This window comes from Ptychodera flava, chromosome 10, assembly GCF_041260155.1.
Source record: "Ptychodera flava strain L36383 chromosome 10, AS_Pfla_20210202, whole genome shotgun sequence".
NCBI classification, from domain to species: domain Eukaryota; kingdom Metazoa; phylum Hemichordata; class Enteropneusta; family Ptychoderidae; genus Ptychodera; species Ptychodera flava.
The window spans coordinates 35,200,256-35,221,108 of record NC_091937.1 but is presented as its reverse complement, the minus strand read 5'-3'; the positions used below and the strand labels follow the sequence as shown (position 1 = coordinate 35,221,108).

The 20,853-nt window shown below is 39.5% G+C and overlaps 1 protein-coding gene across 4 annotated transcripts; it reads left to right on the top strand.

Moving 5' to 3' along the window:
- Positions 1-2,056: 2,056 nt before the first annotated feature.
- LOC139142640 (transcription cofactor vestigial-like protein 2) lies at positions 2,057-20,490 on the top strand. Of its 4 annotated transcripts, XM_070712687.1 has the most exons (5): positions 3,470-3,915; positions 4,620-4,804; positions 7,155-7,506; positions 12,758-13,213; positions 18,836-20,490. In XM_070712687.1, the coding sequence occupies exons 3-5, from the start codon at positions 7,173-7,175 to the stop codon at positions 18,883-18,885; spliced, it is 840 nt and encodes a 279-aa protein (XP_070568788.1). In that variant the 5' UTR covers positions 3,470-3,915; positions 4,620-4,804; positions 7,155-7,172; the 3' UTR covers positions 18,886-20,490. The 4 variants fall into 4 exon arrangements, with proteins under 4 accessions (XP_070568787.1, XP_070568786.1, XP_070568788.1 ...); XM_070712686.1 differs by lacking the exons at positions 3,470-3,915; positions 4,620-4,804 and adding an exon at positions 2,057-2,336; XM_070712685.1 differs by lacking the exon at positions 4,620-4,804 and having other exon boundaries at positions 3,468-3,915.
- Positions 20,491-20,853: the final 363 nt, after the last annotated feature.

Genomic DNA, 20,853 nt, shown 5'->3' with positions numbered 1-20,853 from the left:
TCACTCTCTCCTTTCAGACTATAAACATCTCATTTCCAGATGGATTGGCTTCATGTCAAAATTCCCTAAACCTTTCATTAAAAAATGGCATTTTAAAATGGTAATTTTTACGATCCGACCGATAGTCGCTTTCCGATTTCAAATTGTTGCTGATCTGCGATGTTTTTATTTGAATAGCAGAGGTTCTTCGAATGGTGGTCCGTTAATATTAAAGTTATATGAATGTTAAAGTATATCAAGGAAGCCTTCAGTATTTTTTCAGTTCACAAGTCCTTATCTAATTAACTCTTAAATGACTTTTTCCCAAGACCCTATTATTTTTGAATGAAACATGGCGGCCATTTTGAATATAGATTGGGCCATGGGTATATGTAATTCATCGTATCACGTGGTGATCACAGTTTTTGACTTTGCATACTCACTGTTCTTAAAGTTGCAGCGTGGTCGTAACTTCTATTTAGAAAATCCAAGTATCATCATTCTCTGAATAACACGCTTGTAGATATGCACGCCCATGTAGAGATGCTTGCATATGTGTTCTTACATAGAAATGGATATATTTGTCAACACAGCGATATGCATAACCATTAGCACCAAGAGCCAGAACATGTCATTTTACTCAAAACTAGAGTTGAGCGATTACTCCTACCAAACGCCGACAAGTTCAGAAGTATACATGTAACCACGCAGCATGACACTATGACGCACTGTTAAGTTCTTTTTGGAACTTTCTTTCATTTGTATTGTAAAAAATTAGAAAATGAAGGTCATAAACGGACAATCTTTATGCATAAATAGGACACCGTTGTATATTTCTCATTCTATAAAAATATATGAGAAATCAAGTTGGGGGATTTCCCTGATATAACCACAGTTTGAAACTTTCGTCCAAAGTTGAGGAGCAAGCATTTTGCCAGAGCACTGGCGCTTACGCGGAGAAATACGGTGTATGTTTATATGTCTTATAAAAAATGTGTGCGTGCCAGCTGGAAGGGGATCCAAGAATGAACCACTCGCTATAACGTTAAAGGGACGATGACAAGAGAGATAACAAACACAGGGGCTGCATGAGAGTGTCAACGAATCGCATGGCTTTCAGATCTTTCGAACGACAAAATACAGTGAAATTTTCAATGCTGTAGGAAAGATAAACGACAAAAGTGAAATAATGAAATCATGTTCTCTTTGTTTAAATGCGATCTTTTAAATCCAAAAATCGCGTCGAAAATTTATTACGTTCAATGTTCAAATGTTATCGTATACCGCTGAATTATAGCAGGGACTAAAATTCATTTGTGTACAAACGAGATTTCATTTGTGTACAAACGAGATTTCATTTGTCACAAACGAGATCACACGTTGTATGTTGGATACTATGTACTGCGTTGACATAGATCCTACCTTGTATTTCAACGCACTTTACAGTGAAGAGTTGGAAAATGCAGTTGTTGCATGAATAGAAATGATGAAATATTCTCAAAAGTTACAACTATTCTTTCTGTAAACAAAGGAATTTAAACTGGAATTCGTTGTGTTTCACATCTATAGCTTGGTTCGGTGATCTATCACCTCGTCACCAAAAGGTCGTGCGCAATTGACGTTTTCGACATTGATGTTGTGGAAGGCGATGACGTATGGAAAACTTGAACAAAACACCAGGTAAATGAGAACGGATCTATAAGAATACAGAATGGCTTGAATATTACGCGTAGAAATCCTTGCTATGACGTCAGAGAAGCTGGGAAGAATTATTAAATACAGTAAATCTTGTGTAAAGGAATATTTAATTGTTTTAACACGGTTCTTTTTGCTGATGAAGATATCGTTTTAAAACACATTCTTTTGATTGTCAAGGCTGGTGGAGAGGCCAAAGTCGCTTGTTACAACTCTGCGTGTTTTACTGACCCGGTGATTCAAAGAGTCAATGGTGCAATTTCTCATGCAGAGCTAGTAGGAGTCGAATAATGCGGTGAAACCTCAAAGTACACCAGCGAAGACCGGCAAGTTGCTCTGATGTCTTCCGACTGTCCTGTACGATATGGCTGATTACGCACTCGCAAGCATAAAATGGATCGGTGTGCGCAACAGACAAAGAAATCTCCGACAAGAAGTACAGAGAGATGTAAAAGTGAGTTATGATGAAAATGAGCAGCCAGGGTTCTGTCATCAACTGATCAGTGGATTTTGTATAAATTGATTCTTTCATGAAAGTGGGTGGCGAGTCTGGACCAGGTACAGTCATTCCTGTGCTTGGAACGGCCCAGCACTGCCTTTTTGGTCACGGCTAAAGTTATATGGACGTTTGGCAAGTCACAGGTATCACAGTGTAAATGTCGGTAAGGCCAGCATTTATTTATAGTTTGTAAAAGTGCAGCAGATGAATTTACGATATGCATTGAGTTCAGTCATTGATTAGTGGATGTTTTTTTCTGAATTCAAAGAGTTTAGACGATATCAATCGAATTCATCAATGAATGTTATGATCAGATGCACCTCTGGATAAAGTTTAGCGATTTTACATTGTCCTTGTTGATCGTTTGCAAGTCACGGACGATGAAGTGTTCACGTTCACGGACAACTGCCTTCTTCTCCTGTTCGATTATTTAATTTCGTTGTACGCAGTGAAATGTTCAAGGGATTGCAAATGTTTCAGTTGGATTAACCTTCAAATGAGCTATTCAACATTTGCCATTTCATATTGAAAGTTTATAAGGCATTGAAATTAGACAATATAATTCATCATATATATCAATTATCAACACGAAGATGTCTCCCGTCAAATTGCACTTTTCCACGTCTGTTATTTGTCTGCGTTACCTCTTTCCCCATGCATGGTGGTTTCGAACTTATTGTGAGTCTAACTATAACGGATTCTGCACAGTGACAACCGACGATAAAAGAGTTCTTTTGTCCATATAATGTTTAAAATCCTGACGAGAAGCAGCTACTTTCACTGAAGTCTGCTGAAAAGGCGAGAGAGAGGGGAGGGGAGGGGAAGGAGGGAAACGGGACAGAGAATCAATTACTGCTCTACGTTTGTTGTCAAGGATGAGATGGCGGTGATTTCATCTGTTCCCTTGGGAAGTATTAATTTCCAATTAGGCAGTCACATGTTGCACAAAACATCGAAGCAATTAATATTCAGTGGAAATTCTGACACGGATGGTAGAAACGAAACAAACAGGTAATCGGCAATTGTTAGTGCCATCACAATACTATCACTTCGTTCTTATTAGTTTCGCGTCACTGCCACCCTGTGTCTGCATAAGTATAACCACAACAATTTGTCGGTTTTAGAGGAATAGCTAATCTCTGTGAAAACTCTAATTAAACCATGCCCTTTCAATATGACAAATAGTGAATTCGGTTAAACATTATACATCATTGCCACGCATTGGTGTGTCCATATCGCTAAACCAAACCGATGCTTGAGTGTACAACTTTACACGGCTTTCATGTTCTGTAACACGCGCATCTCCTAGCGGCGTGTTGTAATACAACCGATCCCATAGTTTAGTAGCCTGTAAGTCCCTCAATTAAAAGCTCAAACGAGGCTATTTTGCCAATCCATTGTTCGGACGTCTGCATTTCCTTTCTCAAGTCAAGCGATCGTTTTAAAACGGACAAAAAGAATAGCCCTTGGTCATTTGAATTAGTGACCGCGACAAAGTAACCAGGACCGTAAAACGCTGTGAAACATGCGGAAGAATCAATAAGGAGTTGTGCCAGACAGTGGATATAAAAACACCCTGGTTAAAATTGCCACATGACGTGTAAGTTCACGATCATTCCATTGCCAGTGATATTTCAAAACCTAAACCGAAGCTATTCAACTGGTTTTTTAATCCCTTCTCTGATGTTATGACGACGACTGCGATGTTGGACAAGCCGTCAAGACACTTCACGAATTTCGAGGTACGTTTTAGTCTTTCAGTATGCAGTCCAAATTTCATGTATTTCCGGACAAACTGCAGTATTGTGATCCAATTTTTACGATCATTTCTGGAAGGTCCACCCTTACTTTGGAAATATACCGGTTTTTATCTAATGCATAATTTGTTTGCAGTGTCTTATTTTCTGTACTCTGCTCCAATATCCCTAAACTTTTGGTCACCTTTATTTTTGCCTCAACGATTTCATCATTAGTTTCGCGTGCTTGCGTCGCCAAACTTACTGTAACATAATAACACGCGACAGGATCTCTTTCTGCGCTATTTGCTCGTGAGAAAGAAAAGCTAACCCGGCCGGCATTGCTTGGCGGCTGAGGAAACGCATTAAAACTCGATGACCCGGTCATAATGCGTGTATATTCAAGCAAAGTTGATTTACTCTTCGGTAGACATTGTGTTCACGAAATTGGAACGATTTGTCTATTGTTTCAAAGATTAGACACGACAACAACACTTTCTTCTTTTAAGAAAAGTCACAGAGTCGATTATTTTCAACCAAACAAGAGATTTTGACGAATTTGCCGTATAAAACTTGAAATTTCAGATCTCTGATAATTTCAGTTCCAGGGCAAAATTTCAGAACCAGCGTCCAGGTGTTTTGATTCGAGTATTGGAAATGAATCAATACAAAACTGCGACATTTACGCAATTTTCAATTTCCACTTTCAGTCTCACGATGGTGTCAAAGATATGCACAAAGGAAAAAATATCAGGTGTGAAAGTGTGTCTTCAAATATACACGAGATATTGTTTTTTCATCTGCAATATCAAGGATATAAACCGACTAGTCATGACTGTCCGCATTTGACAAAGCCCGACATCCAGTGACGTCACAGCATCGACATTGTTAAAAGGTTAGAGGTCGCCGTCATGGCATTTGGGGTTATCTGTGTGCATTTCACCGGAGGAGTTGGACTACTTTGTAACTTTCTAGCATAGTTACTTTGGAAATAAACAAAATATTTCTCCTTGTTTGCTGTGGGCCAACTTGGAAAATAGGCACATTCCTTTGGCTGCTTCGGTTAACACTTTCAATGGAGACCAAATAATTGTTGGCGCACTCAGGCGAGCCTTCATTTTGAAACCGATGAGTTTCTGAATAAACCCGTTGGTCTACCGTTTGGACAAAAGAATCCTTTTCAACCAGGATAAATTGACCGATACATATATATTAGAGTATGTAACAGATTAAAAGTCAATGTCAAGTTTAGCTGGATTTCGCCCAAAATGGATACCGGTGATATCGGTGGTACTGTTTGAAATGCTCGGGCCATCATAGGAACAGTAGCGACATACTTGCTATGCTTGTATTCCAACCCAATGAGCATCAAAAATTCCAATCCCTAGACATCTTAAAAATGTATTCTGTAATTTGTATATATGTACAAATGATATCAACATCAAAACATTAAAATGTTTCATGTACCAAACGTTGTAAATATGGCCTGAAATCACTGATTCTAAACATTAAAATTACAAAAAAAAACATTTCACCATCAGGACGTGCACTCAAATCATAGAAATAAACTCGCATACTCACGTGTTTGGTACACACGCACTCATAAACATACACACACAAACAAACAAATATATTTATATGTACATGTATATACTTATAAGAACGTCAGTACATACATACTTACTTAGATACATACAGACAGGCAGGCAGGCAGGCAGGCAGGCAGCAGACAGACAGACAGACAGACAGACGGAAGGACGGACAGACAGACAGACAGACAGACAGACAGACAGACAGACAGACAGACAGACAGACAGACAGACAGACATTTGAAGGCCGTGGTATTTAATATTAAGGTTATGAAAATAGAATTCTGGATAAAATGTTAATAATATTATATCTGCAATAATTCAGACAAAGGTTATTGCAACAATGTAAATGTCATTATTAACATTTTGTTTCTCGGAGCGAAACGATGATAAAGCGATGTTTTATCCAAGACAATATGAAATTAACTACATTCCCTTTCATTAAACCACTAATTTGTTCTGTGGATCCGCGTCACATGTTACAGGTGTCCGTGCTGAAAGTATTACTTCGTCCCTCAAGCAAATGATTGAACTTTGTACTTCAGTCGGCTGCTTCCGACATGGTTCAGCGTTAAATAGGCATTCACTGCTTTGTCTCGACCACGAAAGGTCAGTTATGTGTTTACCGTCCCAGAAGAAACGCACAAAACGTAGAAAAACACGACACAGAATGAAATTCAAAGAGAAAACATCAGCGCGCAAAAGTAAATTATCGAGTCTTGTTGCCCCGGGGGACGAGACTGAACGTGCTGTAAGTTAGATAGCATTGGAAACAGCTTAAAGTGTGTGTCCTGGAACGGAATTGGGAAATGTAAACACACTGCAGAGATAAAAGTTCAAATCTTAATTTCCCACTCTGCTAGTTCAATCAAATTCGCTGGTGGCGCACATTTGGTATCGCAGAGACTTCAAAAAAGTGCCCATCAGAGTAGACAGGACTGTTTCACTGAAAATATCCGTTGATTGGTCACTCCGCCTGCTGTCGGTCTCTTAATGGTGGGCGTGACTCAATTCGCTTTGCCTGTCAATAATTATTTTGAGAGGCTACCTTCGGGGGACCAATAACCCCGAGAGCCGCCCTGTCCCACGCATATACTTCTGATTACCCTTACATCGTGGAAGGACCCTCCATTCTACCAATGTCTTGTATGTTTTGAGCTGAGATCACCGAGCTTTCTTACAGCGTATACGGTCTCAAACATCAGTGGAACCATGAGTCTTGACGTTATGTACCAGTCGGCTTACCCACCGTACCAACCATATCCGTTTTACCAACATCATCTTCCCACACAGGTTATAACAAATACTTTTTTTCGCTATTTCGTTCTACTGTTGACTTCCCTCACCAGTGTCCAGTATTTTGAACACTTGTGTGCATTTTTTACTTTTTTGCTTAATTTGATTCAGGGACCCGGTCTGCATGCTCTGCGCTCGATTGCAAAAGCCTTTTACACGCACCAGTACTCTTGGCGTGTACCACTGCGATTTGAGTATGCGAGTATATGCAAACCGGGTCCACGTCTTCAGCCACTGGTTTTGTCAAGGCAAACAGCTGTTAGCACGCCAACATGCAAAAGATGATAAACCTGCAACCCTGCTCGCCGTAAAATGCCAAACTTCCAAAGTATTCATTTTTGAATTCTTTCTTGTCGGCAGAAATTTGGTCATTACAAGATGCACGAACCGCTGGACCCGGTGGAATATTCGGGCACAGTCTTAACTCAACACCAACCATTACCGCCTCCGCCAGTGCCGGTACCACAACCACCGCCTGCAGCACAGGATCAATCGTCGAGCAGGACGAAATCTAAAAACGACGAGGAATCGGACTCTGATAAAGAAGCGACCCCGGAGGCCGAGTACATAAGTTCTCGCTGTGTGCTATTTTCATACTTCACGGGAGACATAGGGAAACACGTTGATGATCATTTCAGTCGGGCCTTGAGTCAACCAAGTAGTTTTTCAGCCGACAGCCAAAAAAACAGTACCTCAACACAGTGGAAAACAGGTGAGAGAAATTCTGACATCACACCTTGCAGTCTTTTGTTTCAAACACTTCTTTAAGAATTACAACTTGTGGCTAGCTGGGCGTTTGAACAATGTCCACACATGCGTGTCGTAATGACCACAACACAAACTATGTAATCACAGGAGCCTGCATTCCATCGATTTCCGAGCGTCCACGTCAAATCTTTCCGGAATACAGGGCATCGATGTCCAATTTTCAACAAACCATCGATTTTCTTTGCTCATTTGATGCTATTGTCATGCCGAAAAACGAATTCTGATTTTTGAAAACATGTGCAGATACGACACAATTTTGCAATTGCTCGACGAGTTAGAATTTACTTTCTCGATATCAGTTATTGAAAAGTACCAATACCACTCTACCAAATCTATTCGCATTAAATCGCAATTTTTCCTCCCGAACAGAGTATTCTTAATCGCCTCTCTTGTCTCTGCTCAACCACGCATATTTAGTTGCCGTCCCTCCACTCTCGGTGTCAATAGACTGCGCTGGATTCACGGGATAAAATGCACGAGAATAGTCAGTCACAATACCAGCGACTTTATCAAATCGGAAAGTTTACACAAGCCCAACGTGTGGCGAGAGATCGAAAAGCTAAGTCTGGACATATGAGAACAGGGCATGGGTAATCGTAATCTCCCACAATGACCACCGATTGTTTTAAACTCTTGGATCATATAGCCATCACTGATTACAGTACACTTTCCATACCTCGTGACGCTTGGTCGATTTTTGTCTCCTGAGTACATACTCGCAAACATGACTTGCCGGACCTAGACGAAAATGTACACATAGAAATCCAAGCAGAAAAGCTGGCACAATAGTGCCTAAATTTTAAAATATTAAAACCATATTGAGCGTTTCTCCTTGCAATGAAAGTATTTGTCATTTGTCTAAAACCTTGTTTAGGGAATAAATACACCCCATATGCAAGACTATTTACGTCTTTCTCATGGAGCGAGTAAAGGCATAAAATTCAAATCTACCAACAAACACTCCGTTTTATCACACGTTGTCATTGACTATTGGTTCATCAAATTCGGTTGAGAAAATCTGAAACGTTGTCAAATGCAAGGTTGGGAAAAGAAGGGATTATTTCAGTACCGTGGTGTTCGTTTGGTTGAGATAAGAACACACACTTAAGTGTGACCGTTAATAGAAAATGTCATCAACAACCGCTTTTCGCAAAATTCACCTTGTACAACTAGCAAATTTACCATGAGTCCGTGAGGTATTTGAAGAGCAAATGACGGTTTGCAAATTTTGTTTTGTGAGTGCGTTAGCTGATCATAAGGTTTTGTAGAAACTTATTAGAAGCCACTGCGTTTTGCCAATCACGTGTTTTTGCCAGAACGAGATATGGTAGGCAAAAAATCAAATTGACAAGCGTAAGATAGTGATACATTGAAGACTTACTGTTCGATTTCTGAGAGGAGAGAACGGAATGGATGTGAGGGTATAACACTTTCTACTCCATATATAATTTGTTTTTAATAATATATAGAGCTTTGGGAACCCTGTTGTCTGTCAGAGATTTACGGTAATAGGAAGTCATCAAATACACACGCACCGTACTGTGAGTATGATATGGGGTTACGTAGACATCTGTACTGTTGGTTAGTCCCAGGATTTAGTGTACACTTTCACAACTGTTTCCGTCATAGAGTTTCGTGAACAAATATTCGCCCGCTGTGATATTCTGAGTCATGTACCGAGAAAACCTTGAATGTTGTCCCATTTTGCGATCAGTTGTGCCACAGTCAGTGCCAAAAGTTAGATCGGTGAGTTTCAAATCGTTCAAAAAATCTCACACGGGTCGCCAGCTTTGCTTGGCGTGGCATGACATATCCATGATGTGTTGGTTTAATGACAGTCAACTAGTTCAGTTTGTCATTGACCCAGCCCATTGAAACATATGATAATGTTGACTTATTTGGATTACCGAGCACAAGAACTCTTTTTGCCCCATCGTAAAGTATTGGCAAATAAACCGCGTTTTCACACGCAAAATAAAGCACCTAGCCGATGTTTTCTTTCCGTTAAAGTCAACTTTTGGCGCTATTTTGAGAGCCACTGTATCGCCGAGTATGTCCCCTTTCAAGTTTATTTACCAAAGGATTTATCTGCTCCGACTTTTTCTATAACACACTGTCTGCCAGTTTTCAGTGTTTACGCTTTCGGCATTTTTAAAGCCCCTCTTCAAAAAAAAATGCCCAAGAAATCAAACGATCGATAGACGTCACTACAGCAAGGTATTCCTCGCCATAGAGCAAGGCTTTATGAGGCGCTGGCAGTGTTGTTGTTTCGTACGGACGCAAATATTTCCAGGTGGCAAAATTCTGAGTTAGTTCACGATATACAATGTGCCATTATAAAATTCTTTAATCTGTAAGGAATATATGGGTATATGAATATACGTTATGGACATAACGGGTGCTGGGAGAAGATAATTTGTGGTAAATATGTCACGGTAGATTCATAAAGTCAGTGACGAATTAATAATAGTCACCAATGCTTGATTATTCGTTGTATAAACCGGGTATCGATGAATTAATACAGTGTCACAATAATGATTGGGTGTGTGGCTGCTTCGGATAATAATTGTTTTGAAAACTATGAGCACTTTCTTGTTCAAGCAGTCATATATTCTAGGATGACCTGTAAATATATCTTGTGCAAAAGGAATCTGGCTAGAATGTCCAGCCACGTGCGTCAAAACTTCTTTTAAATTTTGTGTTGGTTACCTGAAAGTATCGGTATAGATAAGACGAGGCCTTTGGCGCTATTTTGATGTTTATTAAATCAAGTCAGTTTAGATTATATTTTAGACGTTATTGTAATATAAATCGACAAGCATTATTTTCAGGTTTTGCAGGGTTGTCATCAATATTAACACGACTAAATTTAAAATGAAACTTCAATATAGAATTGCATTTGTAATCAGTCTACTTGTTGTCGTCTGTTCTGAATATTTTGAAAGTGGTAATTTCAAAGGTGATACTGCTATGTACTGGGCGGCGAATTCCACCTGCACTCTTGACGGCATGACAACCCTTTTGACCATGTAAAGTCAGGCAAGCGGAACTGAAAACAAAGCCGAACCCGAACACGGAGTAATTACACGTCATGAAATAAAATCTTGTAGACAGAGTATGAACCTTCGGGTTGGTAAATTTTGGCTGAGAAACCACGCCTTTGTTTTGACTGTGTGCCGCATGAGGTCGGTACTTAAAATCGAAACGGTGTTCGGATGTGCTTTGCCGGTCTTGTCTGACATTGTACTTGTACCGACGACAAGGAGTGGGCGACCCCCGCGGCAGACGTAGAATACATGCAACAAGGCAAACATGACTTTCAACATTTTAAAGAGGATACGTGAACCGTTTACTGTGAGCTCAGCGAATCCGAAATTGGTAGAGTTTCGATTAAACAACGATGCGATTATTCACCTTGGTGGAGCTAACTGCACAAACACCGCTAATACACTATTGCACTTCAACATTGCAGCAAGTATGTCGCTTCTGTGTTTACATCCGAGATGCTAATGCAAAGCGTTCACCTTCTGCTGTTGCAAATCGCCTCATCTGAGACCCTTTCTCCACCAGACCATTGTACATCCCTAATGGTTTCAATAGATTGACCTATGTACTTGGACATGGGAGTCAAAGGGTTAAGATATCATTGTTGTCAATTTTTCTGCTCAGTGTGTGTCTGGGTTCCACAAGAATACCGGCACATTATTACCTGTGTCAAAGCCGTCGCTTCAAACAATCCAGGATGACTCCAAACTCTGTTGAAATCGTTTGAAAATAATGGTCCTAATTTTGACATGACATTCGACAGAGGGTTCTTGTAAATATCTTATTTGTCGGAGGTATGGCCTTCATCGTCAGTTTATCTTATATGCCGCCAAGACAGTTGTCGATTTATGCGTAACTGACTCGCGACAGTGTGAGTGACCGGTATTTAACATGTCGACCGCGGGCACCAGCCACCGCTCTTGACGACGTTCAAAAAATTGCAAGCGGACTCTCAGCATCAAATTAAATCATTTCGCATATTTCAAATATTTTCCATGGATTTATAGGTGCCTTGGGTACCTGGCAGACATTAACGAGTTTCCGCGACTAGTTTCAAGTTTCTAAAATTAGATCCTTACGGCAACCACTAGATTTCTGCTCAGTGAAAATTTTGTATTCCCTGTCTAACTTCCCTATTTAACTCACGTCTGAAGATCACTGCAGGGAAAAAGAGACTGAGATATTGGAAGAGAAAAAAATGAAGACCTGCTTTCTGCGTTGATTATATCCAGAACAAATGCGGATATTTATCCAAATCTTTTGTGTACATTGAGACACAGATTCCATAGGACCAGTCCATTGACAGGATTATCATCGTGCCACTGTTCACTCTAAAACGTTTACGGTGAAAAGACACCATACTCATCGTTTAACAACGCATAGCACTGAGTGATCAAAGCCGCCAACCGGAACTATTTAACTTCATATCATCTTTTAACAGGTTGGTCAGTGGTTAGAAATCGCCACGGAAAGGCTAAAGTCGACCAGTTCAGGCCGATCACAATCAATCTTGCTCACATCTGAGACTTAAAAATTATTGGAAATGGAAAAATGTCAGTGATTTTTTGTACGTGTGATGCCAGCTAGACTGTCAATTAAGGCTATAGATTATCACCACTGGTTTCGAGGACTTGCAACGTCATCCTTCGGAACAAAGTCATAGGCTTGCCGTTTTTTCCGAAGTTGACAAATTGTTGTATCCAGAATAGCCGTTCAGGCGTGATTCATATATTTGCCATTTTACCTGTGTCCAATGCACAACGCTTCCTATCATTCATAGCATTATTCTATGGACTCTACATTGTGGCATATTTCGATTGTTTTAATTCTATCAATTTCATCATATTTCGCCGAGGTGTGAGAGTATTTCCCAAAGACTCGACAGTTATTACACGATGACTACATTTTTCTTGTTCGTCAAGAAAGTAGAGTGTTTTAGTATCTCAACCAGTATTCTAGATGTTCGTTAGATTTCTACAGTAGATAAAAGTTAGGATGATTATCTATATATGCAGCGGCAAAAATTGGATTATTAACTTTGCAGATTTGAAATCGCTGAAAGCTATCATTCAGAAATTTACTTTGTTGTGTGTTGAATGATATTTCAAAGGTACATTAAACTTACACTTGTCTCGTCTTGTTGCTTTCAGGTGAGTTTAGTACATCACCGATGAGTCAAAGGAATTTCCCTCCTTCATTCTGGAACAGCTCATATAACCATCACAGTACAAGCTACCCACAGTCCAGCCTCTCGGGAACGCACCACGATACAATTGCGTTCAGGGACCCCTACACGTCGGCATATTCTACCTCTTACAGCAGCATACACCAATCCGATCCGTGGCACTACTCGCTGTCAACGCAAGGTTCGTACACGGCGCATCGCTCCATGCACGACCTAGGCTACAACATGGCCTCGAGCAGCCCGTTCAACCCTCGCTACAGCTCGCTGCTCATTCAACCATCGGTGAGATCGGGGAGACTCGGCGGGCAGTGCGATTTATCCAAACCAGGAGAATCGTGGACGTCGCGTTACGGAGAACATAGCCAACTGACCAGTGATGCACACAGCGTATCCGGGCTGAATGTTGAGGCATCAGCAACGGGTATGTGTTATATTTGGTTTATGTGTTAGACATGCCCTCTTTCCCGTGGCATGCTAAGAAGGGATTTTTGTGGGTGTAAAAGGCCAGTTATTTTCTGACATTTTTACCAGTTCAGAATTGCTCACATGCCGGATTGTATCACAAGCATCGCTCACTAACATTTCGTGTGTAACATGCATTCTTACTCGTACATGCTGAAAATCTAACATTCTTACAGATTTACTTCAAACTATTTTAAAAATTAAGTCATTTTAAGAAGAATTTCATAGTCTATCCCTAAAAACTTAAACTTGCATTGTTATTTGGATGATATCGAAGCTTTGTTCGTCTGGATTCTGTATGTTTCAGTAATTCATATTTCTCAAATATCACTAATATATTTATTAACCATATCATCTTCAAAATGATAAAAACGTTATTATACCATTGGAAAGTGAGATTCAGATATACTTCCATAAAATTCCGGATCCATGAACAACTTCTGTTTAGGGTCAGTTCTGAGCGCATCTTTGCGATATATGAATAGTACCACGACAGAACAGGTAAACGTGTTTGCAACGAAGATTGGTTTCGGTAACAGACGGCAAGATATTTAAGTGATCCTTGAGGAGTTGTGCCCTCTCTACGTGAGTCGACGGCAATATGCGTATCTGAAAAAAGAAACGTTTGTTCTAAGCATAAGAGATTCAGACGGGAACGCCACAAAGCTATCCATGAGTTGGAAGCGATTATAAATTGTCACGTGAAGTTTTTCAGGAAAATTTGTCTCCCAAATCACATTAGCGGTACAGCACACGACCGGTACACAGGAATGCTCTACTAACTGAAGTTAAATATTTACTGAAACGCCAGCTATTTGCCGGCCACATATTTTCTGTTTCACTTTTAGCGGCCTATTCTATACCTCTGTGTGTTGGTTCAGGGACTTTTCGCAACAGTGACTGTTTTCCTTACGACCTACCTTGAGTTGGGCAAAACGGAGAGAGCAAAAAGAAAAACAGCTGGCGGCGGGAATCAGGGATCGGGACCACCCCGTTGTATGTTTGTTGAAATTCGCTTCTGTTGCGAGATTTTACTTTACAGTAACAGACAATGGCTAAAGACAACAGAATCACTCAAAAAGCAAACGACATTTTGTCGCTCGATTTCTTGAGTTAAGAGAACAGATGCGAATTGCACAATAAGTCTGGCATTAGGAAGCGACAATTTCGACTTATTTTGATTCCAAGGTACAATGGCTTGGGCAACTTCCATTTTTCAAAGAATGGCCTGAGTTCTTACTCAATTGCGGCTGTCTGAGTGCAAAATCGCCACTGTTGTCAATTCTTCAACCAATTCCAACTAAAAGAATTACACATCTTTAGAAGTTGACTATGAGCATTTGAACACCTTAGTTTCATTGTTTATTTTGAGGAGGAAAGTGCTGAGAAAACACCCATTCTTTAATTAAAACGATACATTTTGTACCCCTGATTAATCCGTTGGTCGTGGAAGTCGAACCTTGTTATAGTTTATAGACAAGAATTCCTCGGAAGGTACGATTGGTAAATCATCCATGATGTAGTTTGATGGGACCAGACTCAGAAATAGAGCCCCTGTCAAAGCGAAATTCCCGTTATTATGATATTTGTGACCCAATGAAATTTCTTAAAGTCACGTGAGGTTGGCACAAAAATGTCAGACATTCGTCAAGCACGAGCGAGGGTTTCAATAGTGAAATGATCGCCGCACTGCCCGCAATGTTGAACACGGCGCAAAAAATGTAAAGTATACTAACAATTTTTTGTTGGTCACTTGGGTCATATTTTGTCTGTTTCCCTTATGATTCAAGATCATGTCGCAATGTACCTCTGCCTTGACTAATGCAACTGTGTCAACTGTGTGTGTATAAATTACAATTTTATTATAAATAAGTGATGTAAGTCAGTGAGTTTAAGTTCGACGAAAAATCATTTCAAAACTATGCTAGCTTTGATATGTGCCAGGTTTTTTCATAACTGTGTTTGATTCACTGCCTGTGTAACGAACTATGCAACCTTTGCAACCTTGAAGTAGCTGAATTTGATTGTAAATGGCCTTTAACTTTGAATAGTTTTGTTCTCTTTACCGAGCATGCATGGAGCCCACTGTCGGGTGATTTGCAAAGAAATAACTCGCTAAGTTCATTTTTTGGCTCCCCGTCATGGCTTAAAACTTAAAATTAACCCGACCAGTTGGAATATATATACGTTGCACTATGAGGCAGTTTTTAAAGTCATACCCTAGAATGTTGGCAACACGCACCAGAGGATATCCATGTTGTTTGGCAGATATTTTCAAGCGTTGTTGCCAGAACAGTCGGTACATTTATAAACATTTCTTGGTCTTCAATCACAGTGAAATTTATTGTGATGCAAACGATTAGAGTTCAGTCTATTCATAACTATATAATGTTCCTCAGGGTCGGAAACTGAAAATTTCATCTAATTTATTAAATTGGGTTTTGTAATTACAGCAAACCGGCTGTAAGCTAGATGTGTTCTATTTGTAATTCACATGGTTAGTTTCTTTATTGCGAGAACACACACCGCGCTCTTTGGATTGGCCATGTTAAACGTTGGTTGCATCTGTTGTAATTACTGTGTGTAATACACATAATAGTCTGTAAAAGACGTTGGAATGCCAACGATTGAATTATAAGTTCAGTTGAGAGTAATAGGAAACAAGTGGATATACAAACTGTAGAAGATATTAAAGTGTATTCAATGATCTGGATTATGTGGTTACACAACGTTTTCCTAATCCTCATCTTCGTGTGAGTGAAACTTGTCCTAACAGATTAACAGATCAAAAACCCGCCGCATCGCTTCAACCCAATGGAAGATCATTCTATGCAGTTTTATATTTTTCACAGTTTATATCTTTTTAGTCGTCCGTAGTAGAAACGATTTCAAATGTCTGTGCCCAAGCCATCGCAAAATTCGGCAAACGTCGCTAGTGTTTTGTTTTGAGTCATTTATACATCTTTATCCATGGTTTGCTATCTCGGCTTGGACTTTGTTATCTGTGCACAGTAGAACGACACGCGATATATGCCGGAAACCAATTACAAATAACCATTTGATTGATACTAATTCAATTTAGGCAGATTATAATAAAGCCAGAGATACTAATCGCCTAACAGTTCCAATTCACGGGATTAATTTATTTCATTCCACATGTAATCTTCAGTCAATAGGATAGTAATTTCCGCTATAGAATTGCCCAATGACACTATACTGCCTCTACACTGTGTGGCTGTAAGCTAAAGACTGGCAAAATACAGAATCTGCGAACAATGTGTATAGAGCGCGGGCTATTGTTCATGACAGCCAACAATAGATGACAGAAATATTTTTGAGAATGTTTTATAAATGCTTAATGTAGATGAACAGATAGCCGTAGATGGATGGATTGAGACGGAAACATGAATGCACAGAGGTTTTCGGTCATGAACGGCGCAGTGTGGGCCAGTACATAACGTGTGCCAAGAGATGCACTCAGATAAGCAATGAACGGCGCAGTGTGGGCAAATGTATAACTTGTATCAACAGACACACTCAGATAAGCAAACTGAAAGAGAAAATAATTAATGATTCACATTCTGTGAAACTAAGAAAACAAGACATAGATAGCGCAATTTTAATTTAATCTAATTTCGTAAATTAATGTTCTGCATCTCCACGCACTGCGTTCATAACTTTTGGAAGATATGTATTGTTCCGACATGTTTCCAACTTCTGCAGTATTTCTTTGGATCAATATCACTAATGGAACAACACAAATAAAACTCACTTTTGACCACAGCGACAAGCATAACAAAACTGAAGTGTATTCAGGCGTAAAGTCGTAAACTTTTGCAGGTCTGCCAAAGTCTACGATGATATCGTGTCGTGAAGAGAATCGAGCCATGTAATCCAACGTTAAGTAATTGGCACGTCTGTCGCCGTCATAAGTTTACATTTTGTAAACTTTCCAAAGGAAAAATTAGATGACTACTGGAATTTGAGCAAATGCAGCCAGAATTAACCTCGGCAATTTTACGAGTCTAACAAAATTTGTATTCAAAGGAACCGCGGTATAGGTTCTTTTAGAATATTATTTTTGATCTTTTAAAATATCCAACACCGACTCAAATCCTGGTCTCTATCGGAAAACCGGTACTTTTGACTCTAAATTGTTAGGAACTTCTTTCTTGTTATCATGTACAAATACACAACTGTAGACAGCTACCGCTTGACGTGTTGACGCCTTGACACAGTTTAACATAGGGGCCTTTACGTGTACGAAGCTTCCCTCTGCTCTGTCGTCACATTGATATAAAGTGTTGCTGACAGAATGAAAAAAAGGAAAGTTATTGATAAGGCCGAGGTCAAAAAAGACTTCATGATATATTTTGAAAATCAGAATGTGTCTGTTTTTTTAATCATAACGTGTGCATCGCACAGACATGGCCAATATTTTACCACATGCCCGTTCGTTACCTACCGTAGTATAGTTTTCCTACTGTACAAAATTGGAATTGCTACTGGCACGTTTTGTAAACAACACAATTTATTGGAACAGATGCGAGATGTCTCCGTTGATGTGTCGATTACGAAATACTGCTCCTATAAAACATTTTTATGACAATCGTAGACATCTCCTGTTCATGGCCACTTTGAATTTTGAAAAGTCAACGAGTGTGATCTGGATGAAGGGTTGAAGTGAATGCTAGATTTCACTGGCATCACTTCTCGATGCTGTATAACTCATCATAATGTTGTGTTGATGTATAGGTTATTTTGCGGTATTTTCGTTAATATTACCTTCAATTTAACATAAATCATTAAACATCGAAATCGTATCTTTAAGTATGTACATGTCACAACATCTAAGCGAAATACACTTTATAGAATATAGTAAAGGCCAAGCGTTGCTTTGTCTGAGTGCGTTGAATTATTCGCCATGTCTTGCATATATTGACACCATATCTGCTATCGCTATCGAAGCTTGTATCGGTACTTGGAAAGTAAATTTTGTAATTAGACTGGTAAACAATGAGACTCTTAATTGAAGCTGACGCACACTTGAAACGAGGAGCCACGGTGTGTTGGCAAAACAAAGGCAACGATAATAAACAATCCACTAATACAGTGTTTGTGAGGTTTTTATATATTTTCATAACCCTGAGATGGTTTTTATTCAACAACGGTGCGGTTTAATTTGCGATAACTTATCGGTTGTCCTGGCATGGTCGTTACTGTTATACAAATGTAAACAGCTACCTCTATGCGTATCGAATCAGCGTTGTTATAAGAAATAACAAAACCATTGCTTTATTTCTCGAGTAATACAACTCTGGTATCAGTGACTTTGTTCATTTTTAAACCAATGCTACTATGTGTGTGTTTTGCCAGTCTCTGACTTAATCCCGAGATTCCAAAACCTTTCCCGACTGTACACTGATATTAGCCATCACGTTGTACAAATAATAGCCAAATCATGGCACTGAGTTCATGCTTCAGTGTATGCTCACAGTTTATAATCTCTATCATATTTTAAAGTAGCTTTATTTTCTATCTTTGATCTTACCACTTCGTCTCATTTTGTTCTTACCAACAGCTACTCTCGATCACCAGGAGCCGGCCAGCAAGGATCTCTACTGGTTTTGAGAACTTCGTCAAGTTTGGTGTCCAGGCTCCGGGAATTGCCCGATTTGTTTTGATCGGCGGGAAATTGATTTACCCGATCAAAAATATATATGAACAGTTTAGCGACAATTTCTAAAGCTACCTGTATACATATCCACCAGTTGCAGGCCAATTTAGCATCGGGCCATTGAACTATTTCACCGCCAAGGGGAGACAATTCATACGACATCCTGCGTGATGGACGTTTTGACTTTGGCGGCATACAACACACTGCTGTCTGAATATCTTGGATTTTGTAAAAAATTGCCGGATTTGTGCATTTTTGGTTGTATGTCTGGTTAGACGGACTCCATTGTAACGCTCGGCTTGTTCGGTCACGACGCTGTTGACCTTTAGTATCGGGGTCGGAACAGCAACTACTGTAGAAGCTGGCATCGAATTAAACGTGGAGTAATTTGATGCGACTATGTCACTGATAATAGAAATGAAAAAAATGAAATTAGAACGAAAGTATGTGACGACTTAAATGTCACAAATGTTTTCCAAAGACAAACCAGCGATCTGCGCAAGTACTTCATTTCGAAGGATGTGTTTGTAGAGGCCCAATCACCGGCGTTATGAAACCACATTGCCGACGTAAATGGTGGCCAAGATGATTCGTCGTTTGAACGGAGTTTCGAGGTGTTGACAGTGACAGTGCTGATGTTCTTCGACGAAACGTTTTTCGGTGCAGTACTGAAGTCGGTTTCCCAGAAGAAGAAAACCGAATTTCCAATTTGTTGCGACATTTCATCATGGTTGGCCCAGGTTCTCCGCTACTGCCAAAAGCACCGACACAGGGCTTATCAACGACACAGGGCTTATCAACGACACGTTCAATGTTTTGAACGTAGGAATTCGAGTGTCAGACAAACACATGCGACGGGAGGCACATTATTTTTTTATTCGGTTCGAACATCTACTTTATAAGGAAGCAGCAAATTATAAAACATTACGAAAGAAAAAATAATATTTTTTGGATATCATGAAATTGCATTGCGTAGAGGTGCACGTGACTGGAGATGTTTAATTGTCGCTCTCTATTGCAATTAGTGTGTCTCGACTTCGAAATTACTTTTCTCTACAGATTACTGCATTATGTATATATAAAGGAATATAATTTTCGTATATAAACTTACGTTTTTGTATGTTTTGTGAAGTTCACTTCATGTAGTCGAATTTTTTCAATGAAATGTGCATGTAAGTTCATATCGAAGATAACTTGACTGTCATCAAATATAGTCTTTATCCAACTAGGGAGACGAAAATATTATAAAGGTCTTACGAGAAAGATAGTGTAGAAATATTAGCCAACCACCGAAAACTGGAAACAATATTGTCTAAAGAAGGCTTTAATTCTCTGAAGTTTACTTTGTCAACATGATTCATAGTATTCTTTCAAAGAAACATTTATTACAACTATCTCAGAAGATAATCTACACATTTCATCAATTTTAAGAACAAAAAAGAGAACTGTCCTGAAGGAGATATCGCACTTTTTCTGAAGACGTTTTCAGAATCAACAAAAAATTCATAGTAATTTAAAGAATTTTCACTTTTGCAGAATAAAACAGGTCTTACATCAGATTATTGCAGTGCGTAGCATTTCTGTACCGTCAACCTACCGTATGGCGCAGGTCACACACTGTCTTTTAATTGGTCATTTAAATCACAGCCCTCCGGGATGGATGGACTGTGTTGTTTCCATTTATCAACCTTACTGAGGTCTTTTCCATTTAAAGTCTCCTTGATTCCCAACATGTGTATTTAGCAACTCCAAAAGTGTGCAGGCGTTTGAGGAGAGCGTGATCGTGTCTGGATTATCAGCTAAGTCTTAGGGTGATCAGTATTCTGACGTATGCAATCTATGCCAATGCACAGTCAATATCGTCAGCCGTGAATCGGTGTATGCGTCCAGTACATTACAATGTTTGCCAGGGAAACCGTCCA

Excerpts from the sequence above, each read along its gene's own strand:
- LOC139142640 (XM_070712684.1), top strand. The coding sequence starts at position 6,711 with ATGAGTCTTGACGTTATGTACCAGTCGGCTTACCCACCGTACCAACCA. Across the intron at positions 7,507-12,757 it reads CTCAACACAGTGGAAAACAG|GTGAGTTTAGTACATCACCG; the intron begins GTGAGAGAAATT and ends TGTTGCTTTCAG. Across the intron at positions 13,214-18,835 it reads TGTTGAGGCATCAGCAACGG|CTACTCTCGATCACCAGGAG; the intron begins GTATGTGTTATA and ends TCTTACCAACAG.